Source organism: Berghia stephanieae, chromosome 8 (assembly GCF_034508935.2).
Source record: "Berghia stephanieae isolate SIO BIC M18660-M18661 chromosome 8, UCSD_Bste_1.3, whole genome shotgun sequence".
NCBI lineage: Eukaryota > Metazoa > Mollusca > Gastropoda > Nudibranchia > Aeolidiidae > Berghia > Berghia stephanieae.
The window spans coordinates 15,323,835-15,346,225 of NC_088367.1; the positions used below are offsets into that span (position 1 = coordinate 15,323,835).

The 22,391-nt window shown below is 36.7% G+C and overlaps 1 protein-coding gene across 1 annotated transcript; it reads right to left on the reverse strand.

Annotated features, from left to right (window-relative positions):
* Positions 1-402: 402 nt before the first annotated feature.
* On the reverse strand, positions 403-21,290 carry LOC144978231 (NADH dehydrogenase [ubiquinone] 1 alpha subcomplex subunit 9, mitochondrial-like). The gene is made up of 10 exons (XM_078924038.1): positions 21,163-21,290; positions 11,358-11,534; positions 10,786-10,883; positions 8,741-8,832; positions 6,338-6,603; positions 5,752-5,825; positions 3,900-3,976; positions 2,987-3,085; positions 2,001-2,067; positions 403-1,190 (listed from the first exon to the last, which is right to left on the reverse strand). Exons 1-10 carry the CDS (start codon positions 21,206-21,208, stop codon positions 987-989), a joined length of 1,200 nt encoding a protein of 399 aa, XP_078780164.1. The 5' UTR covers positions 21,209-21,290; the 3' UTR covers positions 403-986.
* Positions 21,291-22,391: the final 1,101 nt, after the last annotated feature.

The following is a 22,391-nucleotide window of genomic DNA, read 5'->3' on the forward strand; positions in this document are numbered from 1 at the left end:
CGAGTTGACACAATTATTGGAATGGCAACATCCCTTTTCCCCACAGATCAAGAACATCAAAGCTGAGAAATCAGCTGGGAAAATTATGTCAACAGTGTTTTGGGACATTAGAGGTATAATCCTTGTTGATTTCCTACCACAGGGAGCGGAGCCACTGTCAACTCTGAACGGTACAAATAGACCTTGAAGCAACTGAAAGCAAGAATTCGTCGAGTTAGACCGGCTTTGGAGATGGAACATGTATTGTTTCTTCATGAAAATGCCCTTCCACACACGTGCCAAGAAAAGGAAGTAATCGCATCATTTTAATGAGCAACACTGTCTCACCCTCCTTATTAATTCACCGCTTGGCCCCTTGTGTTTGCAATCAATGGATGAGTGAATAAAGCGAAAAGACATGCATTTTTTAGTTTTATTTATTCATTTATTTTTTTTACATAAAATGATTTTTATATTTAGATTGACACAATGCAAGGGGCTCTTTTGCATCTAATTTAAAAACAGTCACGCTCATACAACATATAGCAAAAACAGAAGAAAACAAATTTTCTCAAAGACAATCCCAAAGCTACATAGAGAAAAAATACATTATGTACAAATGTAATCTTAAACAAACTTCATTTAACTTTCACTGCTTCACAGCAATTTGTATTGTTACTAATTTCTTCTCATTCTTCTATCACAAATACTTAAATAAATTTAGAAATTGTCAGTAATAAGATGAGGAAAGTCCTCTATTAGCCAACAATAAAAAAAATATAGATAAATAAGAATATACTTACTAAACTTTTGAAGTAATGGCATTTTTAATAACATGAGTAATATGAGTAAATAATTAACATAAGTTTTTATCACAAACCATTCCAAACTAATGTTATAACCGACTCATAATCACTCAGTCAACATATTTTTAATTTCTTGTTTCTTTTTAAATCACACAACAAAAAGAGTTCCATTTCTATTAATGACAATATACTATACTATGATTAAATAGTGCTTTTGACAGGCTGGTAGTGTTCTGCTGTGAGTGGTGGAGCTGGATCGGCAAATTCACCAAGGTCCTCAGAGTAGTAGGCATTTTTGCGGAGGCGATGGAGCTGAAAGTAGATTCTTTCATCAAGAGGTGTGAGTTGTATCCCAAGGTCTTCTAGAGACAGGTTATTGGAATTGGTCCAGTCTGTTATGGCCTCCTGAGAACAAGAATAATCAAGTTTAGAAAAAAAAATAAAACCTCAATTCAAGGAATAAAGTTATTTATTTTAGTATGTTTTAGACATATTTTGGTTTAAGCATAGTGACTAAAAGAGAAAAGATGGCAACATTTAGGGTTATTAGCAAGAGTGAATTATTAGGCTAACAACCCACCCAATAAAAAGGCATTTATTACCAAACTGACCATTAGGGAAACTATCATAAAGTATACAGATATTTATGAAATGTTTTTCTGTAAGAGCTGTTAATGATTTTTTGGGGGAATCTGAGAGACAGTAAATTGCATTGTTCGATGACAACACTAGCAAGATATGCAATTTTATTGTTCATTTTCAGATGTTCGTCATTGTACCAACTTCTAATTATCCCCATTATACAACAATAGGATTAAAACTCAGAGGAGGTTAAATATTCCAAGGGTAATTTTCTTTTTACAAGTTATTTTATATGATAGTTGCATATTATCGTTATTATAATTATCATTATTATTATTATTCATTAATATTATTGTTACCATTATCACTACAAGGTTACTATGCTTTAAGGGAAATAATTTTGATGAGTAAAAACAATGGAAAGAAAAAAGAAAAAAAATGTTTAAAAAGCCATTGTTTATTCTGAGGCTAACCTTTATTTTTCCCATCCGCTTTCAATCTAACTAACCCACGCACCCACTTACACCATTTTGTTATACTACAAGTCTAACTTAATCCTGCTAGGATGAATCGGGTTACATTACATTCTCATCACAAGTTTCTTCTCAAACTAATAAATGGTGGCTGACTTACCCTCTCTAGCTTCTCCATGTTATACCAAGATCTTGTCGTGAAAAGGTCAAATGCCCTTGCCTTTAACCTGTAAGAGACACAGAGAAAATCAAAAAATATATGACCTAAAAATATGACTGTTAAATTTATTTGTAAGAAATCTGTTTGTACCTTTTGGGGGGGGGGGGGGGGGGAATAATTTTGTGATAGCCTGTGAGTCTTGAGTTTAACAGCCTCCAAGATTAGTGGGGGGAAAAAATAAAATAAACCAGCTAAACTTCTTTATGTGACGTATTTAAGAAGAGGTGTGAATAAAACAAAAAGAAAAAAATCTACGTTTGTTTCTTGCAATGGATTTTTTTCCTTCTTTTTTTTTTTCTTTGTTCTTTTTTTTAAATCTTGAATATTATCATTGTATTACTTAAAATGATCAATTAAATTCTTAAAACAGACCATATGAAAACACATTCAGATTTTATACACTGCAAGTCCCTTATTATACTAGTTGTCTTAAGATATCCTTTACTGCATTTGACAAAGAATGTATTCACACCTGAATCAATTTGGGCGATGAGTGATAAGTGCGTGATTCAAGAACATAATGCTGGGGTCAGTGTGGTTACATTGTCATTCATCTTGTCTTTGACCACAATCAATGTTGCTTGACTTTATTACTGTACACGACTTGATGTACAGATTCCTCATTTGATGCTACAGTTGGTTTATTAATGACTAAAATTAACAACAAAGCAAATTATTTTCCCCCTCTTAACGAGTATTCATTAAACAATTCTCAAACAATCTTTCAAAAATAAAAGTCAAATGTAACTATGAAATTAACAAGCAAAAGCACTGTAATTTTTGTACATTTTTTCACAGCAACTTTTTATAAAGCTTTGCTCTTATATATGATATCCTCCAGAAAATAATATGTTTATTTTAATCTATTATTTTAACATAACATTATATTTCAAAATTACATAATAAACAATTCTAGTCATTCTTACTTCACTATAGGTGATAATTCCACTCTCTTCATTTCATCCTCTCTCCTCAATACACGGATGATGTAATCAACAATGTCTGCCATGTAATATCTCTGGGGGCTGAAAGGTTAAATGAAATGGCTTTTTAAAGAAAACGAAATTGAAATTATCTATAAGATGACCATCCAAAATCTCATATGAACACAGAATTCTAATACTAATACACAGCTAATTGATTAACAGGGCTACTAAAATCAGTTTCTAATACTAATATACAGTTACTGCATACATTGATGGACAGGGCTTATAAAATCATTTTCTAATACTTCAAACATAACAAATGCAAACATTGATTGACAGGGTTTATAAAATCGTTTTCTATTACTAAAACACAACAAATGCAAACATTAACGGGGCTTATAGAATCAGTTTCTAATACTTGAAACACAGCAAATTCATAAAAAAGAGCTTATAAAATCAGTTTATCATATGAATATACAGCTACTGCATAAACTGATTAAAATCATCTCTCACAGGAAAATATTCAGCGTCACATCCAACTAATGCCCTCATAAAAAAGAACCCAGTCTGGAAAAAACCAGGTTGCATCATTCAAGGTCACAAAGAGCGTCTAGAAATGGGCAACAGAATTGGTGTCCTCTTGACTCTAGTAGCCTTAATAAGAAGTAAATACTCGTCACACAGCCCTATATTTCATTGCATATCTTCCACTCTAGATTTCTTTGCTCTCACTCGCGGCAGTTAATTGTATGGGTGGATAGCTCAGTGACCTGCATCTGCTCGCCGACCTATCTCTATCTCTTTCAGCCAAGTGGTGGTTGTTGTATCAATTGGATCCCAGGTTCAGCTTTTTGAAACTGCAATATCTTTATTCTGTATTCATCTGGCATCATTATAACAAAAATCAACTCACCCAACACACTCAATGTCCCGACCAATCACCTCTGGGTTTTTCAGGGCTGCCACAATTCCGCCAGCTACGTCCCCAACCTGAATAAAATCATTAAGGTATACATTTTAAACAGAAATAACCATGAAGGCCAATAAGTAACATGATTGAACGATTAATGAATAATATGTCTCAACTGTCATGATAAGCCAGACTCAGTTAAGAGAATTTTTGTATGAGGTGAGGTGATGTACTTTTCAGTCTAATTGTTGGTGGGCAGAATGAATGGCAATCAGTATTATTGATATGTGATACAGAATAGTAGATGAGATCTAGAATTGTGTTTAAAGTAAGTAGTTAAAAGGGACTTATAAGAATTGCTCATAAAAAATCATTTGTTTTTGTTTTTAAGGGTTTTACGGCGCTTGCAACACATTTAAGTCATATCAGCGCCAGTAAAAAGGAAGAAAATTGGAGAGTAAAAACATTCTAGATGTACAATTAAAAGGACTTAAGGAAAAAGTAAGACAAGGGGAAATGATTCAAACAGGGAACAGATGTAGATTCCAAGAGCACACTATCGGTGTACTTAGTTTCATCATCATCATCATAATCATTGCCTTTTTCACCCTGGGTCAGGGTTTGGTCACAGACAAAAAGTTTCTATCCTTCTCTATCCTGAGCTAACTTTTTTTTATCTCGTTTCATGACTTATCACTTCTCTGTATATCAGCTTCTTTAATTCTTCTCCATGTTACTCGTGGCCTTTCCCTTGATCTTCTGCCCTGAGGGTTCCAGTCCAATACTTTCTTTGTTATAGTGGAGTCATTCTTTCTAAGGGTGTGTCCAATCCACCTCCATCGTCTTCTTCCTATTTCCTCTCCCACTGGTTTCTGCTGAGTTCTTTTCCATACTTCTTCATTTTTAATTCTACCCATCCATTTTATTCTGAGTGGCTTATGCATGCACCTGTTAACGAAAATCTGTACCCTCCTTATACATGCCTGTGATGCATTCCAAGTTTCACATCCATACAGTAGGACAGACTTCACGTTTGAGTTGAAAAAAGTCTTAGCTTTAGCTCTCCAAACTCTGTTCAAAAATGTGAATGCAGCCCGTGCTTTTCCTATTTGCGCTTTCACCTCTGCTTGCATGCCACCATCCTTGTCAATGAAACTCCCGAGATAGCAGAAAGTGTCTATATCTTCAAGTTCCTGATCTTTTACTTTGATCTGCTCCCTGATACGTACCTATCCTTAAGACCTTTGACTTTGTAGGGTGAATTCTTAGACCAATTGATTCCGAGAGGCTGTTTATAATTGTGGTTTGTAATCTCATTCCAAGTCAAAGACAGAAGCAATTGGAAAACAGATACAGAGGGATAGAAGACATAGCAAGGACCTCCCTGCCTACTATAGGACGTCAGGAACCCCACCCATAAAAAAATCATTTGTATCTATACACTCGTTGCTAAATTTGGATATTTGCTTATTGATTAAACATTCCATCAACCTTATTTTTATTCAATACAAAACTGATATTGAGGCTAAGCAAGGAGGGTCAAGACAAGGCACATCATCACTTCTAAATATTTTCAATATCTATTTATAAACACAAAGGCAACAAATGATCACCCTCTCAAAGTCATATAATATCAACTGAGTAGGCTTACACATTTGCTACATTTCCTGGACATGCCATTGTCGTTCACAAGTGTTGACATTTTGCCACTGCTGATTTAAAAATAGTACTAAATGAGTTAAATCATGCTTGTTAATAGGTAATTAATCTAAAAAAAAAAAAAAGGAAATAAAAAGAAAATCAGAGACGAGATATATCAAGATGTTAATTGCATTTTCATTCTAATAATGCTTACATAGACAGGTTGTTTGATGGTTTGTTCTCCTTTCTTCCAAAGTCCAATGCGAGTACGAAGAAAATCTGATCTTGCTGAAAGAGCAAAAATAAATATTATTAAAAAATCATCATGAATTTAGTATCATTTGAAACCTCTCCTGCTCCCAGACTTTATTTACTCTGATAAAATAAAAGCAATAGAAGAATTTATCATTTTAATATGCATATTCTACTGTTTGTGAAAATCGCCTCAGACTCAAAAAGACTCAATATTTCAAATTGATTATAAAGGAAATCATACAATTGAGAAAAATGCACAACTATGATTTCACAGATGGACGTCACTGATTATAATAATACCAAAGGAGAGAAAAATAATAATGCTTGAAATAAAATTGTTGAATAAGTTGAAATTTTCCATTTTTTAACTGAATATTAGAGCACAGATAGTTCAAAGGGTATTTAACTTATCCAACCATACAAAAAAAACAAACAAAAAAAACAAAACTAATCCAACCATATTGACCACTCAAACCAAAGGTGAGTAACTTAACAAATCTACAACTGATTTTCATAATCAAAGTGTCAGACTGACAAAATCTTACATTTCCCAGCCAAGTAATTGAGGAACATATCTTCATCCCCGTGCATGTCGGCGGGTTTAAAAATGATAGCTTCTGGAAATTCTTCTCTCACTGCCAGCTCTGACTCATACTTGGTCTTCAGGTATTTAGACCCAGACCAGATTTTCTGTATATCTTTGTTGGCATTGAGGTGAGACACGTGAACAAATTTTTCCACCCCACATTCTTTAGCAATCCTGGCCAATCTTCGGGCTCCATCGACGTGCACATCATGGTACTTGAAATTTCTGTGGAAAGCCATGGAAAGAATATACTAGCCGAGGAAAATACCGGAGGGAACATAACATGATTCTGTCTTAAATCTTCTTTCAGCTAACAATAACATAGTTTTGTAATTTGAATCATTGAAAATTAGTGCCGCGTTGAGGACCAGTCCCAAGAACCGGTCCCACGGTTCATTAGCTGGGACCGGAGGACCGGTCCCAATGTCACAAACCGTTGGCGGTTCACTTCTTATCTTTCTATTTGAACGGTCCCAGTCTTTACTGTCTTTACTCTGTCATTTTCTCCGTTCTTTTGCCTAGGTCGTTCGCCTAACCACCCATCCCACTTAATTAATCACACCAACCCCCTCTTGCACATATGCCCTCCTGTGTGTGTGGTGGGGTAAGAAGGGCCGCGAGACGCCTTGGACGATTCCATTACGGGGTAAATTTCCTAATTTACTACACACTAATGATCACAATGACAATGAACTATTTTGACGACATCACCCCTCTTCTCTAATGGGTTATTCTTTGAAATGAATGTGACTACTATAAGATGTGTGTTTGTGTGTATTCGTGTGTGTGTTTCGAACCTAGCTGGTCCGATTTTTTTCTTTTGGCTATCTGTTGTCACCACTCCTTTCTATCGCATTGTTGTCATTTGATGATACACTAATATTTATATTTCGCTTGGTGTTTTAACTAATCAAATGATACAAGTTTCACATACTATAGCCTTCTTCAAAAATAACAATTATAAGGTCTGTATTTTTAAAAACCTCCATTAGATTATTTGGGGGGCCTGATAGCTCAGTTGATAGAGCACTCTCTTTACATGCAAGGGGCCAGAGATTGATCCCCGGTGTAGTCGAGCTTTTTTTTCTTCTGATCTCTGTCTATTCAGCAGTGAATGGGTAGCTGAGTTTAGATCTGGCAAAAAGTACTTTGGGATAGACAGCGTCCTATCCAAAGATAGAATTTTTTTTTTATTAAAAAAGAAACAAAAAACGTGAGCTTTTATATAGCGCAATATCCACTAAATGTGCTCAAAGCGCTTTACAATGGGTCCCTGACAAATAGCAAAGCAACACGTAACATGTAGAACGAGACATGACGCCTGTTAGGCGATGATACAATTTTTTCCGACAGAGAATGTTGACGACCAGATACTCATTTTACACCTGAGTACGGTGATAGGATGTGAGTAAAGAGTCTTTCAAGGACTAAACTAGGCGCAGAGCGACGCTCGAACCCAGGACCTTCCGATCCGAAAGCGAGTGTCATACCACAAGACCACATAGCCGCACGAAAAGAGAAAAAAGGAATGGAGACAACAACAACCCCCCCCCCCCCCCCCCCCAAAATAATTTAAAAAATGAAAACAAACTCTTCCCACTTCCCATACTTTTGGTCCAGCATGTCACAGACACAAAATATTAACAATCCCTTTTCCTTTCACTCCCTAACATTGACCCGACCCGCTCCATCAATCTTCGCAGACACACACACACACACACACACACACACACACACACACACACAAACACATGCTTAATGGATAGTGTTATAGCACTATTTTCATGTTTTGAGGCAACACGCCTTCTCCGCTCTCACTTACACTTAGCGGTTCTACAGCCATCTACTGCAGGACCGGTTCCTATCGTATGACAGTCCCAAGGATGCCTTGTGATTGGCCAATGTCGAAAAAGAACCGGTTCATTAACGGTCCCACGATCCTTGTGAATGGCCAATGTCGAAAAAGAACCGGTTCGAACCGGTCCTTACGGTTCACATTTCCCAGGGACCGTAGAACCGGCGGTCCTAAACATGCTTGGGACCGCTCCGCACTATTGAAAATATCAAATGAAATGCGATTCTGGTTTAGATTCATTCTATAAAAGAGAGAGAGAGAGAGAGAGAGAGAGAGAGAGAGAGAGAGAGAGAGAGAGAGAGAGAGAGAGAGAGAGAGAGAGAGAGACAGAGAGAGAGAGATAGAGAGAGAGAGAGAGAGAGAGAGAGAGAGAGAGAGAGAGAGAGAGAGAGAGAGAGAGAGAGAGAGAGAGAGAGAGAGACGAAGCATGCAAGGGTTTTATCAAAATCAAAAGACAACAGTGATATTAATTGGTTCTACAATAGATTGACTGTTTAAACTGCTTACTTGGTTTCAAACTCCCTCCCAATTAGGTTTATGACCACATTTGAGTACTGGACAGTTTTCCGTATTGATGACTCATCTCTCAATTGAAATGGCTGTTATAATGTGGAAATCAAAGAAAGAAAACCATCACAAGTGTCAATATATATTTCAAAATTGCATCATACATTTTTTACTGGTAACCACTGTAAAATAAAATTTCCTTTATTCATACCAAGGGTTTATCTATAAAAAAAAATAGTGATAAACTATGGACTGTCTCAGTAAAACACTACAAAGTGAGCAACAGGGATTATATTCCGTGCTCATGGACCTGCAGGTGCGAGTGCAATACCGTATCCACTTGGCCATCCCCCCATTATTATAACATAATATTATATTTCATATGTACCCACAGTTATGTGTAACCTGAAACTTTCATTTCATAAAAAAAAAAAAACAAAAAAAAAACCCAACCTTTTTAACCTTCTACTTTTTCATTGATGCATTACACATTGTTAAGAATGCATAAAAAATGAAGTAATGACATGCAAGAGAACCACAGCTTCTACAATAATTAGGACAAAGTAATTTGCACACTCCTAAAATCTGACAGATCATCATGTCACAAATGTATGTGATAAGATTCAGGTTGGATTTTGTGTCTTAGCCTACAACATCTTAACAAGAACAGATCTTTTTTTAAATCAAAGGAACAGTACTCGTGCTTAGACTGGAATGAATCATTTTAATGGTTGTTGATAATAAGGCATGATTTTTCAGAGGAAACAAGCAAGCTTAACATTATCAAGAAGGCACCAAATCTTATCAGTAATTAAATCCAGGATGGAAACACTAAATGCTGAATAGAAGATATAATGTTTCACCCTCATGAAATGATAACAGTTCTCAAATTTCTTTTCTTATCATCATATTTCTGGGGTTGTGTCAGATGGAGCCCGATTTAGGAGTTCTCTGAAATGTTCCATCCATCAATTTCTCTGTTCTATTTCTGCTGTGAGAGGTTGGCCGTTTCAATCTTTTACAGTCCTTGCCTGTTTCAGTGATATCGTACAATGTTTTAAAGTACAGTGATATTGTACAAGGTTTTAAAGTATCTTTTGCCAGACCTTCTACTTCAGTAGCTAAGACATTGAATAATATCCTTTTGTCTTTTTTGCTCTTCTCTTGACTTTTTTTTTTGTTTACAATGTAGTATTCATTTTTCAGATCATTCTTTTCTTCATTACTCTGACATTGATTTGTTTCCAGTTTAAGTGTTTTCCTTTCATTAACAAGATCCTCCTAAGTTTTATTTGAAAGCCAAACTTTGTCATTTCTTGATTTTCTACTAAGTGTTTCTGGGCAAGCTTCATTCCAGGTGTTCTTCAGACAAGTCCAGTGTTCTTCAAGGCTTGCTTCCTCAAAAAGATTTTCTAAAAGCTCAAATCTATTTCGTAAGCAGATGCTAAATATGTTCTTGTTGTATTGTTCTTTAAGTTTTTGGGTATCAAATTTGTGGTGAGGTCGCTCGCAATTTTCTCTGTATGTCCTAAGTTTGAACTTCAAAGTTCCTAAAAGTAGGTGATAGTCTGAGGCTGTCAGCTGACCAGTTAGTCTGGTACAGGTTTTTTTAATCAAATGTTCATAGGCATGAATTAAATAAATTGGCATCTCTTACAACAGACAACTAATACTAATAAATAAAATCATTATCGATTCAATTCAATTTATTTACTTCTAGACTTTAGCCAATAATTTAAGAAATTTGATGGCAACTGAGGAAAAAGGATAAGAGTAACCACCTCCCTTTGATGGAAACTAAAACCACTATTATTCATATGTATATTGTTGCATTTGAAATTGCAATTAGTAAATTCCAAAGTATTATGATTGTTTTGTTTCTTCATATTAATAGCTCTGACGATTCATTTGCTTAAAATATTTATAAATTTGTTATTTATTTCAATTTGTTTGCTAATCAGATGAAAAGAGTTATTTTCAGTAACACAACTCCATTATGTCAACCATTCTCAAAAAATTGATATCTATAGGTTATGAAAACTTACAAAAAATAAAATTTGTCCCAAATCTCCACACATGCGCAAACGCTCAACATCATAGGCATCTGATCGATAAGGGATGATGACTTGAGATCCAATTTTACCTGAAAAAGATAAAGAGAAATAGCAAATGTACATAAGTGTCTGTTCAAAACCAATCTCAGACAATAAAATACAAAACATTCTTCTTGTAGGTTGATCATCAAAGTAACTTATGCCTTACGACAATAAATTAAAAAACTAAATTCAAACATGAATTTTTTTCATGAAATATTGAATGGAATAATTTAGATGTTGAAACATCTTCTATGGCAAAAACTGAAATCTGAATAATCATTCATTCCCTTTGAAATCTGTGACAAGCATGGATCTCAAAAGAAAATAGGGAATGATGATTAAAAAAAAGATGCAGGTGAATCGCTATGAAGAAAAGGGAAAGAATAAAAACAGCAAATGAGAGCTGAAGACATTCTCCTGAAAAGTAACATGATCCAGCATTGCTAAAAATTTAAAAATAAGGTATTCAAAATAGTTAAAATGAATTATTGATAATAGTGTTGACAGTTGCTGAAACATACCAAGCCTATTGACGACATAACGACCTAAAAATCCAGTAGATCCAAATACTGTGGCAACAATTCCAGAGAAAGATGATCTTCCCCCAGTGCCTCTTTTCATGGCAGCTATATCAGACGCATCACGGTTTTGGCACACGACACAACTCGTAGCTCTTGGCAATAAAGCTAATGACTTCTCTGTGAATAATAAAAATAACAAAGTAAAAATTTAATTTATTAAACAAAACCAAATGTTGGGTATGAAAATGATAGTCAAGGAAAAATAGTAAAAGACAAGTGTAAAAAACTAAGAATCTTAGTTTCTTTTTCTTTTTTTTTTCATTCTTTCCATGACTGGTATAACAATCAATTTTTATTCCCTTCAACATATCTGAAAAAAAAGACAAATAGCAAGACTTATTTAATTAGGAAATATGATAGATTAAAACCAGTTTCTGTTTATGGATTATTTTCCATGATATGAATGTCTTAAGCATGTTTAGTGTATGACCAGTTATCGTAGCTTTGATGTTTGTATTGAAAAGGCACCTAGAGTTGTTTGTAATATGGAATAGGCGCGATATAAATGATTTACATTAGTATTATTAACATCAATTATTTTTTGTTAACAAAACAAGCTATCAAGACCAGTTTTAGATTCTAGTCAATGAATGTGAATGACAATGATCACAGCAACACAGGCTGAAACGGCATTACTTGGGCAGGTTTTTGTAATGAATGTGATTTTACAGAAATCTCAAATATCATCCTGTTTTCAATAGTCAAGAAATGGTGTCCTTGGAAAGAAAATTGGCTGAATTTTTAAAAAAAGATATAATGAGGACTTTCAGGAATAAAGATTTTGCTGTCTTCCCACCACAATATTGTAAAATGAAGATATAAGGATAATAAAAAGGAATTGTATCAAGTAGAGCATTTAAATTGGCGGTTATTGTTATTATCATACTATCATTCTACTGTAAGTCAGTAAGTAATCATACTCTTGTGAATATGTCCTATATCAAAACATATTCCAATGAAAGTGATCTAAACGAGGCCTGAAATGAGAAATTGTGGCAAGCTACAGATATGTGATTAGTGCTTTACTACCCTAAGATTACGATACTGTACTGCTGTGAATCACTCTATTGTAATGCACTCCAACTCCAGTAATCTCAGATGGTTATAATAATAATACAAATTTGTTTGTTTTGGTTTTTTGTTGTTTTTTTTTATTTTCAAGGGGAAGGGGGGGGGGGGGGGGGGTTGCTTTGATTTTTAATTATGTCTCTTGAACTCTATCACTATGAAATCTTACTCATTGTCATTATGTCTCACAATGCAGTTTTAACTCAACCAATAACTCAATTACAACATTTTTCTGGGTGATGGTTTTTGTAATAGGTATTTCACACTGTGACATCTGTGTTCTACCTTCCGATTTTAACAGCTCAAGTCTATTGTCTTCTTTTCTATTTTTCTGGACTGATTTGCATTAAGCTCAACATTAATTTTATAGATGGTGTTTAGAGTTAAATAAATAGAATAATTCTAATGGAGTGTTATTCAACACCCGAAACTCAGGTGCATTTTGTCATCAGATCATTCGACACCCGAGTTGCAGATGCGCATGTTGAGAATTAGATACCCACATCAACTTCTGTCATGTGAATTTAGATTAACATAGTGGTAGGGCTAAAGGGGTTGTCTGGGACTAACGATTGAATGTGAATGTGAAAATAAAAAGGTTTCGGAATGAAACAATACAAAGAATGGACGATGACAAAACAAAGAAATGGTCTATAGTCTATACAAATATACAGAATGTAGTGAGAATTGGACCAAGTGTGTGTTCTCCATGTTGGACGGAGTCTGAAAGCATGGAGTGCTTGAGATATAGGTGTGATTGTGAGATGTCTACTTATTTGTAGGTCTGATAATAAACCCAAATTGTTATGGGTTCATTGTTGTCATGAAAATTCTCTCAAATCAAAGCAAAATATTACTCACTACAACTACAAATGATAATATGATGAAAATATGTGCACATTTGTGTGATAGGAGAGGGAGAGGATAGAGAGAGAGAGAGAGAGAGAGAGATAGAGAGAGAGAGAGAGAGAGAGAGAGAGAGAGAGAGAGAGAGAGAGAGAGAGAGAGAGGATAGAGAGAGAGAGAGAGAGAGAGAGATAGAGAGAGAGAGAGAGAGAGAGAGAGAAAGACGAGGTGAGGGAGGAAAGATGGGGCAAGGGAGGGGAGGGGGGAAAGATGGGGCAAGGGAGGGGAGTGTTGGTTTATATTATATATGTGAGAATTTGATGGAGAGAAAGAGAGGGCGGAGGTGCTCGTGCATGCATAGTTGATGGTTTGTTTGTTTTTGAGAGTGAGAGACAAACAGAGAGTGGTAGAAATTGCGAGTTGGTGTATTTGAAACGGGAGACCTTCCATAAGCTACTACATCCCAACAAGTATTCTTGTTCTAGTAGGGGGTTTGGGAGGGGGGAAACTTTTTTTTTAAGTCTCCTCCCCCCCCCCCCTCCCAAACCCCCTACACTAGAACTTCTAGTATGGGGGGTTGGGAGGGGGGGGGGGGAGACTTTTAAAAAAAAAGTTTTCCCCCTCCCCAATTCTAGAAGAACAAGAATTAGACACTTGCAAGAAGTAGCTCTCGCGAGTTGAAAACAGGCGAGGATTTCTGTTTCCGTTTTTGAGAGGAAAAAATTTAGGAGTGATTTTAAAATGCTCATTCTTCTTTCTCAGTGGAATGAAATGGCATGTATTATATATCATTAGAAAGGGCATAAAATTCTGCATACAATGATGCTAATATTATTATCTTCCTATATCATGATTTTGAGAAATCTTTGCGTAAAGAGAGTATATGTGTTTAAACGCTTATAACTTTTAAACCAGAGATGGTCCTTCTTAATAAAAAAAAGTCCATCTGAGATACATATTAAAGTAGCTTCTCTAAAAATTTCAGAGCAAAATATGTTTGCACTCAAAAGTTAGAGCTCCCCAAAAAACAGTAATTGGCCTCGATTGTTTACAGAAGCTGCCATTTTCTTATACTGATTCACTTCCTGTCGTCTGCTGGGTTTGAGAGATAACTTCGTCAATCCACATCAAAACTTTACATTTTTATATCTTACAAAATATTCCATTTATGGAAGTTATTTTTGTTTTAAATTATTCAATTAATTGGCGTTTTCATGTCCATGCATTCATTTTATAATTTACAATTCTCTTCCTTTTTTTTCCGATTGATTTTTCACTGTTGATTTTGACGTTTTTCATCATTTGACGGACGTCTGTCCAATTTAGCGGAACGGGGGAGCGGAAGTTTTTAAAATCACCTATTTTCGACCATTTTAAACACTGATACACCACCTCAAACATTTATCAGTCCATATCTTTGCTTTTATGAGGTCTATTTTCATTTTGAAAAGTTCAAAGTGAACAACTAAATGACGCCGATTCAGTGGTGTATTTGGTCTATTGTAGCATCTACTTTACTGGAAACAACAAACAATGAAAGCAATGTGTAGTGAATTTTATAAATTTAATGAGTTCTCTCGTGTTTACGTTATGTCTGATCTGGCGTGTAGAGTAGTCTTGCAGTCAGCAGTATGTGGTAAGTCTTCATAGTTCGTAGGAAACGGAGATCGCCACACATGCCCCCCCAAACACGGACTAGTCATCTTCGTAGTACCGAGGTCGTTTAATGGTACGTCCTGAGCGAGATAGCTTCTTAGTAGACACTACGTTAGTATCATCAGAAGCAGTACGGGAGTTTTGTATGTTTCTGTTCGATAACTTTCTGTTCGTATTCGGTGGGCGTCCACGACGAGGTGGGGTGGCAAGGGAAACTGGTTGCGTAGAATCGACAAATGCAGGTTTAAGTCGGTCGTTCGAAATCCGTTCTGCTTTGCCACCAACATCGATCAGGAATTGTTTATCTCCAGGGGTTATGACAACATAGGGACCTGTATACGGCTTCTGAAGGGGTCCTCGGTGGGTGTCAACACGGATGTAAACATATTTTGCTGACATCAAGTTCTTGGGTAAATTTGTTTGATGATAGCCGTGATGATGTGTTGGCCGTGGTGAATGAAGGGACATGTTTTGCCGAAAGGTTGCCAAAAAGTCTTTAGCGTGGAAGTCTGAAGGATGGTCAGGTATAAACTCTCCAGGGATTGTTAAAGGTTCTCCGTATACTAATTCAGCTGAAGAATGACCGATATCATCCTTAGGTGCAGTTCTTAAACCAAGCAGAACCCAAGGTAGCTCATCCACCCAATTTGGAGTTATTAGACGAGCTTTGAGGGATGATTTCAAGGACCGATGAAACCGTTCAATCATGCCGTTGGACTGAGGGTGATACGCAGTTGTGTGATGAATCTGCACACCAAGTTGACTGGCCATCTGTTTCCATAGCGTGGATGTAAATTGTGAGCCCTGTCAGAAGTCATATCAACAGGAATACCAAACCGCGAGATCCAATTGGAGATCAGGGCTTTTGCACATTCTTCTGTTGTTGTGGTTTGTAACGGTATTGCCTCAGGCCATCGGGTGTTCCTGTCAATTATAGTAAGGAGATGGGTAAACCCCCTTGACTGAGGTAATGGTCCAACGAGGTCAATGTTTATATGTGAGAATCGCTTTCCTGGGACATGGAATGTTTCTAACGGTGCTCGTATATGTTTTTGAATTTTCGAAGATTGGCAGTTGTGACATTGCTTAACCCATGCTGACACTTCTTTCTTAAGACCATGCCAGATAAACTTCTTGCTGATAAGTCTGACTGTGGCCTTAACTCCAGGATGACTCATATTGTGAATAATTTCGAAAACCGGTCTTCTGAAGTCGGTAGGAACGATAGGTCTTGGGTAGCCAGTTGAGATGTCACAAATTAACTCTGGACCCGAGTCAACGGATGTTTTGACGATTTTGAGGCTTGTTAATGCAGTTTTGTAAGCCTGTATGTCAATGCTATTTTCTTGGGATTCCGCCATAGCTTGATAGTCGATGCCAATTGAGACTGAGTTTGTAACTGCTCTTGAGAGACAATCTGCGACAGTGTTGTTTTTTCCAGAAATGTGTCGGATGTCAGTTGTGAACTCGGATATGGCAGATAAGTGCCTTTGTTGACGAGCTGACCATGGTTCAGTTGATTTGGACATGGCATGGATTAATGGTTTATGGTCAGTAAAAATAGCGAATTGTCTCCCTTCAATGATGAAACGGAAATGACGGATGGCTAAGTGAATGCCAAGCAACTCCCTATCAAAGGTACTGTATTTCTGTTCAGGTTTACGTAACTGCCTGCTGAAAAATGCCAATGGTTCCCAATTACCTTGATGATTAAGTTGTTCAAGGACAGCGCCCACAGCTTGGTCAGAGGCGTCAGACGTTAAAGTGAGTTCAAGCAAGGATGGGCTAACATTGTAGCGTTACTTAGTGCATTTTTACCGTCAGTAAAGGCTTTCAACATTTCTTGCGTCCACGTAAGTGCTTGACGTTGTTTTTTGACTTTCAAAGCACTATATAGGGGTCGAAGTATTTCAGCTAGTCTCGGAATGAAATGATGGTAAAAATTCAACATCCCGAGGAACTCTTGAAGTGACTTGATGGTTTTTGGTTGTGGAAATTGTTTAACAGCCTCAATTTTTGTCGCCATTGGGACAGATCCAGAATGCGAGATGTGATGGCCAAGGAAGTTAAGAGATCTCACACCGAAAAGACATTTCTCAAGACGGATAACGAGGCCTTGGTTTCTAAGTCTTTCGAATACAATTTTGAGATGTTCCATGTGTTCTGCCTCAGTTGAACTTGCAACCAGAATGTCGTCTAAATAACAAAATACGCAGTCTAAATCTTGTAAAATGGAGTCCATTAAACGTTGGAATGCTTGTGCTGCATTTTAAAATCCAAATGGCATTCTTAAGAACTCCCAAAAGCCGAAAGGGGTTATCACTGCCGTTTTTGGGACGTCTTCTGGAGCGACTGGAATTTGGTGGTATCCTCTGACAAGGTCGATCTTCGCGAAGATGATCTTACCGTCTAAGTTTGCTGTAAAATCATGAATGTGTGGGACAGGATATCGATCTGGTATAGTAGCATCGTTAAGTCGACGAAAATCTCCGCAGGGACGCATTGTGCCATCAGCCTTGGGGACCATGTGTAATGGGGAAGCCCAAGGGCTCTTTGATTTTTGAATTATGCCCATTTTCTCCATTTCCAAAAATTCTTTTTTTGCACACAAGAGTTTTTCTGGAGCCAGGCGACAAGCACGTGCGAATACTGGGCGACCTTTGGTTGTGATGAAATGTTGCACGCCATGTTTCACAGTTGCCGTTGAAAATGTTGGTTGAAGTAGTTCTGGATAGTTATTCAATAATTTTCTGAATGTATTGCAGTTCGGCTCGAGTGGTGAGAGTTCGGCGTTTGCGCAAACTGAACTTACTGAACAAGGTACGTGCGAAAACGTTTCAGCGTCGATAAGGCGTCGACCACGAATATCCACAAGCAGATTATGATGACGTAGAAAATCTGCTCCAAGTAGGGGACGTTTGACATCAGCTTTGATAAGTCGTGCATTGAATGAACGCGATCCAATACGTATGTTAGTTTCGAAGCATCCGTATGTTTTTATTGTAGAACCATTAGCAGCTTGTAATGCGAGATCAGAGGAACCCAAGCTTTTGTCTGGCGCAGAGGCGGGTGTGACAGATACTTGAGCTCCAGTATCTACTAAAAAACGTCGGTTTGAATTTTCATCTACGACGATGAGTTGGAGATTTTTTGATGTGGGCGCGTTGGCTGAGTAAGAATCCGGGTCGACAGCAGAATTTACTGTTGACCCGGCTTGGCGTTTCCCTGGTTCTTTTTGTTTTTCTTAAATGAATTGAAGAGTTTGCATGTTTGTGCACATCGACGGGCATTTGAACCAAACCGTTGATGGTACCAGCAGAGGGAATCTATTTCACTGGTCATGGTTGGTGTGTCAACTTCACAAGTAGTATGAGAAATTGAAAAGGAGTTAGAGTTTGAGTGAGCAGCGTAGAAAAAATTGTCAGCTTCTCTGGCAAGTGCCCTGTAATCATCCAGGTTGGACGAGTTTGCTAATGGAAGTCTGATGTTTGCTGGAAGTTGTCTTAAGAATAACTGTCTGAAGAGCAGACAGGGCTTGTGTTTGCCGAGGAGCACTAACATCCTGTCCATTAACTCAGATGGCTTTAAGTCACCCAAACCATTCATGTTGAGTAGAGATTCCGCTCTCTCTGTTTCCGAAAGGCCGAACGCAGACAGCAGGAAGTTTTTCAGTGTTTCATATTTACCTTCCTTGGGTGGTGATGATAGAATAGCAAGGGCTCTAGTTGCTGTGTCTAAGTCTAAGGCAGCCACTACATAGTAGTACTTTGTTTCATCGCTTGCTATATCGCGTAAGGCAAATTGTGCCTCGCTTTGTGCAAACCACGCTGAAGGACAAGTGGTCCAGAATGTGGGCAATTTCAATGCTATGGCGTCGATAGACATGTTTATTATTATTATGTTCTTGTGAAGAGTTGAACTGGTAAATAGTAATAATAATAATATATACCTATCTCTTAAGTTGTTTTAAGTCGGGGTCACCAATGTAGCATCTACTTTACTGGAAACAACAAACAATGAAAGCAATGTGTAGTGAATTTTATAAATTTAATGAGTTCTCTCGTGTTTACGTTATGTCTGATCTGGCGTGTAGAGTAGTCTTGCAGTCAGCAGTATGTGGTAAGTCTTCGTAGTTCGTAGGAAACGGAGATCGCCACACTATCTACATATGAATAAATATTTAATTGTCGACTTTTCCAAAATTCCAATAGGTCATTCATTTGCATGTCGTGATCTATTTTTCCTTGATTTCAGTTGTTTCAGCTCTAAACTATACCTTTCTCTCTCATTAAATAATTATTTTTCTGTTTGCAATGTATTACAGAGATGTTGAATTACCACATGTAAAAATTTCAAAGTTGTATCTGAAGCCGTTTCTGAATTATACTTGATTATCCATTGGGTTGCTGTGTTTTGGTCACATATTTTCCTATGATGCTTCTATAGAGATTTTTCACCACATAAAAGGTCATAACTTTTTAACTAGAGAGCTGCGCCGGTGTTACCAATACTTAGCTTCTATACCAGGATAAATCATTCGTTTGGACCGAAAAATAAATAAAAAACTTACCGCTTACCGTCAAAAGCAGTTTAGATTTGAAGATGCATTTGTTTTCTATCAAAAAACATTCGGTAATGGACAATCCTTGATGAATTTCAAAAGTTGTGTTGAAATTATATCCTAATTGTTTTCATGATTAATTCCTCGCGAAATCGTGTGGGTATCGTTTCTGTTATCAAGGTACCGCCTAGCCAGGCAGGGTTGCCAGATCATTTTTGAGTAAGAGACCAAACTAGCTATAGCAAGAGGCCAGATTCCTCGGCAGGAGCCCAAATACCACCAAACCCACCTTAGCCTCGCGAAAACTCTTTAGATTTGTTAAACAATTTAGATAGGATAAGGAAAATTCGTATATATAGAAGCATTAGCAAATGCAATCTGTGGCGTTAGCACGTGTTGCATTTAGATATTTAGATTGCCAAATAAAATAAGTTTTACCGGTACCAGAGTAAAACGATATAACGGGGAAAGTCAGAGGAAGCCAAAAAGTTGGTTAAAGGAGGCCAAGTGGCCAAACCAAATTTTGGGAGGCCAAATGGCTTGGGAAAAGGCCAAATTTCTCAAATTTGGCCACCAGGAGGCCAAACTAGCAACCCTGGCCCCAGGTTTTTAAAAAAGTTTATTGGGAAAAAGATACGGAACAAAGTGTCCATAGATAGGTATGCAATTTGGTGCATTAGTGCAGTAAAAAGGCCTTTTTTTCTTTTATTCAATAAACTTGACTGCTGGTGGACCCTAGGCCTCTCTACAAGTCCAAGAAATAATACTCACTTTTTCTCTGCTCCAACGAAAATATCTACCCCCTACCGGTCTAATTATTTGTAGCAGACGACAAATTTCTCAAAACGGTCACGTGACACTGTAAAAACAACACAGGAAGTCCATGAAAGCTTATTTACGGCATTTCCTTTGAACCGTGTAAACAACAAAATTTCGTTTTCATTCGACTCAACGGGTCAGACTGGCCGGTATTTTTTAACGAACTAAAGTTCTGAAAAATCAAAATGTTTCTTAGAAAGGTGAAAGATGCTAGTTTTTGAACAGAGGTAGGTTTTTTTAAAAAATCTTTATATTTTACGTGAATGCATGCTCAAGGCGAGTTGGACGTGCAGCGGAGGTTGGTAGGCCAAAGGCCCACCTCTCTAGTTGAGATAGAGCAATAATTTTTTCACTTTAGTAAATGTTTCACTCCCCTTTATTTTTCTACGCTAAATTAATACCGACATCACTATTTTGAAAAATTCTTGCAAGTGCCTACTTCAAGTTCAAGAATACTTATTACTTGGGATGTAGTAGCTTATGGAAGGTCCCCCGAGGGAGACACCGATCACCTAAGTTTCGGGTGTCGAATTATCTGGTGACAATTTACAACCGAGTTTCATGTCTCAAATTGTCTGTTGGGGACACTATACTTATACACCCGAGTTTCGGATGTCGAATTGGCTTTGAGTTTATCTGCTGCTTTCCACTTTCTTCTCCACTTCGCCTCGCCTTGCCTTCAAATTTCAAACTTCTTAGTCAAATAAGAGACAGAAAGCAAGGCTCGATAATTGCCAACATTACATAATTAATCGTAGCATCACTTAAGAGAAATAATAAAAAGTAACAACATACGCCCAAAAAGATTTTTGGAGGCATTCGCCACAATTACTGCCGCCATCGTTTCACTTCTTTCGCAAGGTTACAAACTGCAAACAATCCGACACTCCCGACACCGACAGTCACTCTTTCATCCGAGAAACAAAAATGAGTAGATAAAAAAACTCTTAGCAAGAATATTTCGCATATATTTTTGTAGTTAACAATAAGATTCGCATTTTAGCATTTTTAAAACTAGATCTTTTAATAATAATAATAATAATAATAATAATAATAATAATAATAATAATAATAATAATAATAATAATAATAATAATAATAATAATAATAATAATAATAATAATAATAATAATAATAATAATAATAATAATAATAATGATAATATTATATACTTTATTCATAAAAAAATGGTATCTATTTATATAAAGTGCTCTCTGGATTCTAGCATGCTCTTGGGAGAAGCCAAAAAAGTGTGCTAGATTCCAAGATAAGTAAGTTAACGATTATGTTCCCAACCTACAGCAATCGACGAACGACGCAGACGAAAACGAAGATCTGTCCTAAGACGACTGAGGACAAATCTTCCTTTTTCTTCCACGTCGTTCGTCGATCGCTGTAGGTTGGGAACATAATCGTTATCTTGCTATTCATGTGAGGTAACAATTTATCATATAGATAAGTTTTGGTCACACAGCTCCAGCGTGCCGTATAGGAGAACGTACTGGATTTCGGCGTGCTATAGCGAGTAGTACTGTATCATAAATAAATAAAAAGAGAATCTTTGCAATTGCGTCCCGACTTTTTGACCGAATGCAAAACAGTTGAGTATAGAGCAGTAAAGTTAGGTGCCCCAAACGTAAACAATAACAAGTTGCTAGTGATTTCCGTTAGGGACCGGAATAATTTAGGCACAATATAGGTCTCCCAATTTTGTAGTTTGCGTTGTAGGCAATACACTTTCAGTATTGAAAATATGTTTACATAAAATCTAACAGTTGCAGAAATAATAATATAAGGCTAAATTATTATGAAAATCAGGCTCCGAATAATTCTCGTTTTGTTCACACCAGCGCAATAATTTGCTCTGGTCTAAAAATAGATAGACTGTAACTTTTGATAAATTTTAGAAAATTTTACCTTTTGTTCCATAAAATATCCATATCTAGACATTATTTGATGCATGATCGAGTATTTAGGAATATGTGTTTCTTTTGCCACCTAACAGCCAAATTTTAAAGGTTATT